The sequence below is a fragment of the Dipodomys merriami genome, unplaced genomic scaffold (genome assembly GCF_024711535.1).
Source record: "Dipodomys merriami isolate MVZ:Mamm:240054 unplaced genomic scaffold, mDipMer1.0.p SCAF_6, whole genome shotgun sequence".
Taxonomy (NCBI): domain Eukaryota; kingdom Metazoa; phylum Chordata; class Mammalia; order Rodentia; family Heteromyidae; genus Dipodomys; species Dipodomys merriami.
This window is the reverse complement of record NW_027206179.1, coordinates 5,419,960-5,430,140: the sequence shown is the minus strand read 5'-3', so window position 1 is coordinate 5,430,140 and position 10,181 is coordinate 5,419,960. Positions and strand designations below refer to the sequence as shown.

The window sequence follows — 10,181 nt, the reverse complement described above, 5'->3', positions numbered from 1 at the left end:
GGAAAAAATGACTCAATTTCTATGCTCATTATGCAGGATCTTAAAGGATTATCAGCTTGTTTTAGCCTTGGCTTTTGCTATTGAGCAGATCAACAAAAACCCTTCTCTTTTCCACAACTTGACTCTGGGATTCGATATCTATGATATTCAATTCAGAGGTTGGCCTTTGTTTCTGAATCCCTTCATTTGACTCTTTGGGAAGTACGAGAGTCCAAACTACTCCTGTATGAGAGATAGAAGGTCTGTAGCAGTACTTACAGGACCATCAGTAATAACATCTGACCAGACTGGGATATTGCTGGGACTCTACAGATATCCACAGGTGAGGGTAGGAAGTGTAGAAAGAGACAAAAATGCCTAATTTGGTGCCATTTCAGGTGTTACCAGAAAATGATAGGAAGAGACTGGACTTATAAAGCTATCAAATTTTGTGGTATCAAAGAGTAAGTACTCAAAGACTGGGGAATCTATCTATCTATCTAAATATCTATATATGTATATTCATTGTTAAAATAGAAGAGTTCGAACAGACAAATGGATAATTTGTTGTTTTAAGTTTTTTTTATTGTGAAAATACTGTACAGAGGGGTGACAATTACATGGGCAAGATAATGAGTACATTTCTTATCAAGCATTGTAGCCTCCTCCTTTGTTTCCCCTTTCCAACCCTTCCCATTCTCCCCCCCACCCTCAACCCAATCTCCCCACTCTTCACCACCCCTCCCTGCCCCGCACCAAAATTGTAAAGTTCATTTTCGACATAACGACTTCTACATCTCATTGTTGCAATGGGTCCACCTGTATCCCTATTTAAACCATTTGTTTCTCCCCTTCCCCTCCACTGAGTCAAGCAGAAAAGGTCAAATAAGGTGATGTTAGGGAAATGAACCCTAAGGTATGTATTCAAATGTTTATTTTTTCATGCAATTGTTTCTAACACATTTATAAGATTATTTCTTTGTTGTTTTGTATGTCCCTCCCCCACAGTATAACCCCTGCTTTCACTGTAGTTGATGTTGTTTTAAGTTTATCAATAATTTTCTTTAATAAATCAGAATCTGGATTATGACTTTGCAGTGTGAAGAAATATTGAGCAGGGTATTGATGGCTCACACTTGTAATCTTAGCAACTCAGGAAACATGTATCTCCAATTCACTAGGAAAGAGAACAAAATGAATGAGTCAAGAGGTACAGCCCAAGTCTTGAGGGTAAAACCCAATTAAATGCAAGAGGCCATTAGTTGGTGCCCCTTAACTGGCATGGGCACACACACACACACACACACACACATGCAAGCTATCATGTTGAATGAAGTATGTCTGGCTCACAATGAGAAGGGGTCAATGTGTTCTCTCACCTGTGATAATTAGATCTAAAATATGAATATGTAATATGAAATAAATAAGAACACACATAACCACTTACATAAATACATGATTTTTGTGAGTAAAGTATGGTATACATAGGGGTGGAACTCTATGCTGTAATTTTCCGATCTATTGATATCAGAAATGAATACCAGAAAACTGAAACATACCTTAACAGTGAGGCAGGTGTTAAGACAAAAAGGCAGATGATTACAGAATGGATGGGTGGGAAAAAAACCTAATATAGTCAATGGACACATGTGAAAATTGAATTAGGAAAGTCACGGAATGGGTGGGATTGATATAGATGTGAAGTTGATAGAAATAGTAGCAAAGATCAAGAGACACTTTACAAATGAATTCATATGTTGTACAAGAACTAAAAAAAATTAAATTATTTTTCAAAAATTATTTCATAATCTACCTTCTATCAACTGATTCTTAACATACTTCAGATATTGTAATGCATGGCAATCTTCTCATGGAGCATTCAACTTTTTTCCTTTTAGTTTACCATTGGTTCCTTTGATCAGGCCTTGAGTGACCATAGCAAGTTTCCTGCTCTCTATCAGATGGTCAAAAAGCACACCTTAATAATCACTGCTATGGTGTCCTTACTGCTTCACTTCAGCTGGAACTGGGTGGGATTGCTGACCTCACAAAATGAGAATAATGTGTCAGTTCTTGATGAATTAAAAGAAGAGATGGCCAAGAACAGACTTTGTGTGGCCTATGAGGTAGTGATCTCAAGCCAAGACCTGCAACATTTATACAATATCATGGGAAATTACAATGGCATAAATGAAGCTTCAGCACGTGTTCTCATTATATATGGTGATCAAGATTCACTAAAAGTTTTAATGTTAGGTATTGAGCAAATACTCATAGAAGGCAAAGTTTGTATCATGAACTCACAGTGGGATTTCACCCTGAAAAGGAAATATTTCATGCTAGGCTCATTGCATGTACCTCTTATTTTTACACACCATTATGCAGATGTTTCTGGATTTACAGACTTTGTCAAGGCAATTCATCCTTCCAAATACCCTGAAGACTTTGTTCTTGCAAAACTGTGGTTTCTGTCATTTAATTGCTCAGATTCTGACTCTGACTGTGTGACATGGGACAACTGTGCTCATGATGCTTCTTTGGATTGGTTGCCTGGGCATATTTTTGACATGAGTATGTCTGGAGACAGTTACAATGTATACAATGCTGTGTATGCTGTGGCCCAGGCTCTCCATGAGCTGCTTCTTCATCAAACAGAAGTTCAAGCACTGGGAAATAGAAAAGAAACAGTGCCTTCCCCAGTACAGGTAATGTCTTCTGTTAGAGGGAACACACGCTGAGGAATGACACTTTCTGGAGGGGTTTTTTACTGTAGGAAATTAAATATTTCTGTAAGTATGCATATTTGTGTATATAAATGAATATATATATATATATATATACACACACATTCATATATGTGTTTGTAAACATGTCATAGATATCTTGGTTGTTACTAGTAATGAATACATATATATATATATATATATGTATTGGAAGTAATTGTTTCAAATATTTAGCTTTCTCCTTTTTATTAACAGAAACTATTGTAAACACAAAATTGAATAAATATAGATTAATGTTAAAAAATTAAATATTTCAGGTGTTTTCAAAACCTTAGGAAATGCTTTATGTTTAAAGGTCTTTGAAGAACTGTGTACATGTGTGCATATGCTCTTAGGGAAACAACAGACCAGTAACATGGATAAAATATATTCTGTCTTTCAATACATTTTTTGTCTGTTTAGGGGATTGAACTCAGGACCTGGGCTATGTCCCTGAATCTATTTGTGGCTCAAGGTTACTGCACAACCACTTAAGCATAGCACTATTTCCAGCATCTTCTGAATAGTTTATGGGAACAAGTTTTTCAAGGGCTTTCCTGTCCCAGCTGGCTTCATAGTGAGATAGTCTGATCTGTGCCCCTTGGCTAGCAAGGAATACATTCTTGAGCCACCAGCATACTTCTTGTTAATTCCTTTAGTTACCAATAATCTCAACATGTCAATAGCTAGTGCTTTGAAAATTATATATTCAGTTTTTCCATATGAATTTCTTCAGTCATATCAAAAGATGTCCAGCCGAACAGAATTATTCATATTTTCCATAAGTGACTTAGATTCATTCAACATTTGGTATTAAAAATTTTGCAACCTAAACAATAGATATTAGTAAAGTAGTTGTTGGGGCAAGCTGTAGCAAAATGGTTTCTCTTGAAAAAAGCCCTTCTACTCCTTTTATGAGTAAACAGGAAAGGTTATTTTTCAAGAAGATTATTTTTATTCCTCCATAGGATTTCTTCTATGTTATTCAAGCATTCAGAATCAGACATTAAAAGGCAATGGGTAGCTTTTCTTAGTTCAGGTTTTCTGTCTTAACTCTGGGATGTACTTCACCATAAGATGATGTCTCTCTTTTAGTTGCACCCTTTACTGAAGAGCATCCAGTTTCAAAATCCCAGGGGAGATCAAGTGATTTTGGATGAGAAAAGGAAATTGGAGCCAGAGTATGACATTCTGAACATTTGGAATTTTCCAGAAGGGCTGGAACTTGCTGTGAAAGTAGGAAAGTTTTCTCCCTACGCTCCACATGGCAATCAACTGTCTTTGTCTGAAAATATGGGAGAGTGGGCCATTGAAACTACAGAGGTGTGTTGGATCTAATCCTAATAATGTTAATAACACACAAATAAGCAAAAGTCTCTCTTCAAATGTATACCTGCTTGAGTTCCAGAAATTTTCTCCCATAATCTTTGTGAATCATGGAATATGGGCTCTATAACAGAATTTAATTAATCAACTGCACTTGCCTGCATAGGAACATTATGTTTAATAATCCATCAATTAAAAATGGACTTTGTGAAATGTTAGGTGTAAGTCTGAACATTTTCTTACACATCATTGATTTTCTTCAGACTCCTCACTCTGTCTGCAGTGAGAGCTGTGATCCTGGATTCAGGAAATCTCCTCAGGAGGGAAAGCCAGCCTGTTGCTTTGATTGTACACCTTGCCCAGAGAATGAGATTTCTAATGGGACAAGTAAGTCCATGAATTATGAAGCAATTATTCATCTCTCCCTAGGTTTCCTCAACCCAAACAAGTCAATTCCAAAGTTGTATATTGGGATTACTATGCCTGTTTTCCTTCTCTCTGTTCATAATTTGATTTTTACAAATGGTGATATTGCTTGTTGGAATATGAAAAGTCATGGGTTTGGATTACATATTCAGTAATATTTTCTAGTCTTTTGCAGTGAATGTAATCTCAAGGAATCCTTCTTATCACTAATCATTAGGACAAGTGTAAACTCTAACATGAAATTAAACTAGTCTTATTAAAGGACAATGTTCATCTTAAAGGTTACATTTTACCTACACAAAAAAATGAGACTTGGCATATCTTAATTTCTCAGTGCCCAGAACTGGTCTTGGCATGCCCAGAAAGGTGGAGTTAGTTTACGAATTAAGCATGACTTTAGAGTGTCCAAGAGTGGTCACTCTGTTCCCACTGTTTAACAGGTGAGCAGGTGACACACAAAAAATGATGAATTCAAGGGTAATGGACCATGGGGATAAGTGCATGTTTTACAGAGACATGCAGGAAATTGTATTCTATATCAATTATCAATAGGATTGCAGAACTCCACACCATTCTGTTACTAAGAATGAAACTGTAGAATATTGTTGTTTTAATATTGTAATATCCCAACTGTCATATTATCAATACATGTGATAGTCACTGAAGGAAGAAAAGGTTGAAGACAAAAACCCAAATGAAGAAAAACATGGAACTGAGAAACAGTTTAGAAAAGAACATATAGTTTTATTTTTATATGTTTTTATTGTAAAAATATTGTACGGATGGGTTCTGGTTACATGAGTAAGGTAATGAGTACATTTCCTATGTAGCATTGTTGCCTCCTCCTTTGATTTTCCCCTATCATCCCTTACTTCCTACCTCCCCAACTACTCCTGCTACCCCCATCCCCCAGCCGACGTTGTAAAGTTCATTTTCAACATAGTGCCTTGTACATCTCATTGTTACAATGGGTCAACCTGTATCCGTATTTAAGCATTTTGTTTTATCCTTTCTCCTCTCCAAATCAGAAAAGAGTATATACAAGTTGCAGGGCACTGAAATCAAATACATACAAACAAGGATTATACCATGGGGCAGGAACATATAAAAGAAACAAAAAAATCACATAGTACATTAAAGTACATTAAAAACAATAGCAAGCAAGAAAAAAAACCCTTGTATCCCTGTCTTGGGGTTCATTTCGCTTAACATCATCTTAGAGGGTGATATGTACATAAGTTTTGACCTTTTCTGCTTGTATTAGACATATACTAGTTATTGCTAATAATTGTATGATAGTAAATGCTGACATTTCAGAATTACCGTAAGTGAAAATTTTCCTAAATTGTGTGAAGAAAAAGAAATTCATAACAAGAACTTACCATAGTGTACACTTCTCAATAGATAAGGAGCATTGTGTGAGGTGTGAAGATCATCAATATGCCAACACACAGAGAAATCAGTGCCTCCTGAAAGTTGCAAGTTTCCTGGCTTTTGGAGATCCCTTGGGCATGGCTCTGGCCTGCATAGCTCTTTGCTTCTCTATGCTCACTGTTGCTGTTATGAGGATGTTTGTGAAACACCAAGACACTGCCATTGTTAAGGCCAATAACCGGGCTTTCAGCTACAACTTGCTCATCTCTCTCATCTTCTGTTTCCTCTGTTCTTTGCTCTTTCTTGGACGACCAAACACAGTCCCATGCATCCTACAGCAGATCACATTTGGGGTTGTGTTCACTGTGGCTGTTTCCACAGTATTGTCCAAAACAATGACTGTGGTTCTGGCCTTCAAGGCCACTTCTCCAGGGAGAAGGATGAGGTGGCTGCTGGTATCAGAGACTCCTAACTTCATCAACCCCATCTGCACACTCATCCAGGCGACTCTCTGTGGACTCTGGTTGGGAACTTCTCCTCCCTTTGTTGACAAAGATGTACACTCTGAACATGGCCAAGTCATAATCCTTTGCAACAAAGGCTCTCTCACTGCCTTCTACTGTGTCCTGGGATACCTGGGATTCCTGGCCTTGGCCAGCTTCACTGTGGCTTTTCTGGTCAGAAACCTGCCTGACACCTTCAATGAAGCCAAGTTCCTGACCTTCAGCATGCTGGTATTCTGCAGTGTGTGGCTCACCTTCCTTCCTGTCTACCACAGTGCCAAGGGGAAGGTCATGGTGGCTGTGGAGGTCTTCTCCATCTTGGCCTCTGGTGCAGGGCTCCTAGGCTGCATTTTTGCTTCAAAGTGCTACATCATCTTAGTAAGGCCAAACAAAAATTCTCTCCATGGTTTCAGGGATGAAAAACATGGTAGGAGAAACAAGCATTCTTAAGATTAAACTCATTTTTTATTATTATACAGAAGTTCTGATTTAAATCCTCAGTAAATTTCCCTTCTTGTAATAAACATTATGGATTTTTTAATTTCAATGTGTTAGGACCTATTGTGCATTTTTGTAGTATTTGTAGTCACAAGTGGTGTTGATCACTATTTAAATTGGAATATATATATATATATATATATATATATATATATATATATATATATATTTATTAATTTATTTGGATCCAGTCGTGGGGACTGAACTCTGGGTCTGGGCACAGTCCCTTAGCTATTCAGCTCAAGTCTAGTGCTCTATCACTTGAGCAACAGTACCACTTTCGGCTTTGTCTTTTTGCATATGTGGTGCTGAGGAATTGAATCCAGGACCTCATTCATGCAAGGCAAGAGCTCTACCACTGAGCCACCTTCCCAGCCCTCTTTTTATATTTTTATTCTTCCAATTTAATCAGAGCTTAATTCTATCATCTCTTCTTCTTAGTGTCTTCTCTGTTGTCTTTCAATCACTTTTCCAAATTTTTAAGTATATTAACTTCCTCTTGCACACCACAATTTTGTAAAGTCCTCTAATTTATTTTATTAATGTTTTCCTCTTCACAAATTTTCATCTTTTAATATCATCCTTGGAGAATGTTTGGTTCAATACTTGTACATTTCTACTCACACATTCACTTTTTGCAATAATTCTTAAGACCTTTTTTGAGACCTTTCTCTAAGTCCTTCTCTTTATCTCTCTCTATCTCCTCTTCTTCTCTCTTTCACTACTACCCTCAGATAACTTTAAGAATGACTGTACACATTAGAAAAATATGCTTATTTTTAATATAACAATGTGTAAGATTTTTTTTTACTTTTAATATGAAAATGTCTAATGCATGATATTTTATTCCTCCATCCCTAGATATACTTTTTCAATTTATTGTTGTTGAATTACTCTTTATTACTTTGATACATAAAATTTTGAAAGTTAAAATATCTAATATTATTTCTTATAATGTTTTCACTTCTTACAATCTGTTGATACATCAACATTTTATCTGTCAGTTTTCAAACTCTTAATTTGATCAGGAAAGCACTAGTTTGATGTACTAGCTTCTATACTATTTTCACATGTTCACATATTTAAGGCATATTTAAGGTATATGGGCTACAACTTACTTGTTTCCTGTCTCTTCCACAGTTCATAACGCATTTCTTCTGATATTAATTAAAGTTATTTATGCATGCTTCAATTCAGGGCTTAAACTGCCCCTTGCCTTTGTCACTCAATACCGCTTCCCCAGTTGCACTTCTATTTCTACATTTTTGTTATTTAATTGCAAAGAAGAGTCTCATTGACTTTACTGCCCAGGCTGATTTCGAAACTCTTCTCACATTTACATTTCTAATAAAGAAATAACTATGTAATTGACTATGGTTTTTTATTATGTGTATTTTAGCTGAAAACATAACGTGGCATTGCAAAATATGCTGTGTGCATATTCTTTTGTTGAGGACATGCTTTTTAATTTTTAAATATATATGGTATTTTAAAGATACTGTACAGAGGGGTTACAGTTACATGAGCAAGGTAATGAGTCCTTTTCCTAGTGAGCATTGTTACACCCTCCTTTATATTTCTCCTACCATCCCTTTGTTTCCTCCTCCCCAACTCCTCCTTCCTCCCCCAAAGTTGTAAAAAATTTTTTCAACATATTGCGTTATACATTTAATTGTTACAATGGGTCATCCAGTATACTTATTTCAGCATTTTTCTATGTCCCTTCCCCTCCACAAATTAGAAAAAAATGTTTATACAAGATGCAGGGCACCAGAATCAAATACAGTGACAACAGGGGCTGTACATAGGGGAGAATTACAAAAGAAACCAAAAATCACATAGCACATTAAGAACAGCGACAAAGATAAAACCTCGTGTCCCTAAAGCAGAAGAGGTAAAAAGCTATTACATATGACTATATAACCTGATGCTAAGAGGACATGCTTTTTAACAAATGAAAATGTAGTACATTTCCAACATGCTTACCATGTTAATCAAGATATAATCAAAATATTCTTCAGTTTCTATGGAGTTTTTGTCTACTTTGTTTTTTATTTTGAAAATACTGTACAGAGGGTTTACTGTAACATGAACAAGGTAATGAGTACATTTTTTTATCAAGCATTGTTGCCTCCTGCTTTGTTTTCCCCTACAATCCCTTTCCACCCACTTGCAAAACTACACTCCCCCTCCCAGCCTTAATTGTTAAGTTCATTGTTTAACAGTGTCTTGTACATCTCATTGTTACAATGGGTCAACCTGTATCCCTATTTAAACATTTTCTTTGTTCCCTTCCCCTCACCAAAGTATACCAACATCAAATACAGTGAAGAGAAGATTTATACCTTGGAGGAGGAACATACAAAGCAATAAAAAAATCATATGGTACATTTTAAATATGTTAGAAACAATGGAAAGAAAAAAAAACACTTATGTCCCTATCTTGGGGTTCATTTCACTAAATATCATCTTATATGGTCATGGATACATAGTTTTTGACCTTTTCTGCTTGTCTCAGACATATACTAGTTATTACAAATAAGGGAAACCATAGGACCTATGCCTTCTTTATTTAGTTTATGAATTTCATTAATAGGTTTGAATTTACATTATTGAGTAAACTTTTGAATCCTATTGTGTGATGTGAAGTTGTAGGGATAAAATATGATTTTAGTGTTTTTGCATAATAATTTGTATTCCTTGCTAATTTTTTCTTAGTTGGGATACCAGTAAACTTACACAACACTTGTTTTTTTTCTGTTAAATGAAGAAAGAAAAAGAATATACCTGTGGACGGACTGATGTGTTGAAGAAAGAGTAGATGGATAGCAGGCAAGTAGAAAGTTAATGGCACTTAAAAGATAGTTCTTGGATAAATAGAATGACAGTAGTAAGAAGAATGAAAGAAGAAAAATGTAGAAAAATGAAAGTTTTTTCTTTTGTATTACAAATTTTATTCATAGGAAGCAGGATAGATTTGGACCCAATCTTCCTGGTGTGTGTGTGTGTGTGTGTGTGTGTGTGTGTGTGTGTGTGTGTGTGTGTGTGTGTATGTGTTTGTGTATGCGTTATGTGGTATTGGGAATAATATGGTGTATGTTTTATCTGACTTTTTGTTGCTTTCAATGGGTTTAAATATATTCTGCCAATTATTAGGGAGTTCCATACACATGAATGAAAATAAAATAATGGAGGCTATGAAGATCAGTTAAATTTTTAAAGGAATTAGAAAAGTAATTGGCGAAGGCTCATTCGGTCAAAAGATGTTAGATGCCCATATAAAACTAACATAATATAATCTAGCTTACCTATA

General features: G+C 35.8%; 1 protein-coding gene across 1 annotated transcript; it reads left to right on the top strand.

The window, feature by feature from the left end:
* The first annotated feature begins 226 nt into the window (after positions 1-226).
* Positions 227-9,695, top strand: LOC138813704 (vomeronasal type-2 receptor 116-like). The gene is made up of 6 exons (XM_070002087.1): positions 227-322; positions 1,878-2,684; positions 3,837-4,064; positions 4,331-4,454; positions 5,898-6,797; positions 9,639-9,695. The coding sequence occupies exons 1-6, from the start codon at positions 227-229 to the stop codon at positions 9,668-9,670; spliced, it is 2,187 nt and encodes a 728-aa protein (XP_069858188.1). The 3' UTR covers positions 9,671-9,695.
* Positions 9,696-10,181: the final 486 nt, after the last annotated feature.

What these genes read in the sequence shown, in the direction of transcription:
- LOC138813704 (XM_070002087.1), top strand. Translation starts at nt 227, where the DNA reads ATGAGAGATAGAAGGTCTGTAGCAGTACTTACAGGACCATCAGTAATA. An exon ending in GACTCTACAGATATCCACAG is followed by an intron (nt 323 to 1,877) that starts GTGAGGGTAGGA and finishes TTTTCCTTTTAG; the next exon opens with TTTACCATTGGTTCCTTTGA. An exon ending in TTTCAGGGATGAAAAACATG is followed by an intron (nt 6,798 to 9,638) that starts GTAGGAGAAACA and finishes TGTTAAATGAAG; the next exon opens with AAAGAAAAAGAATATACCTG.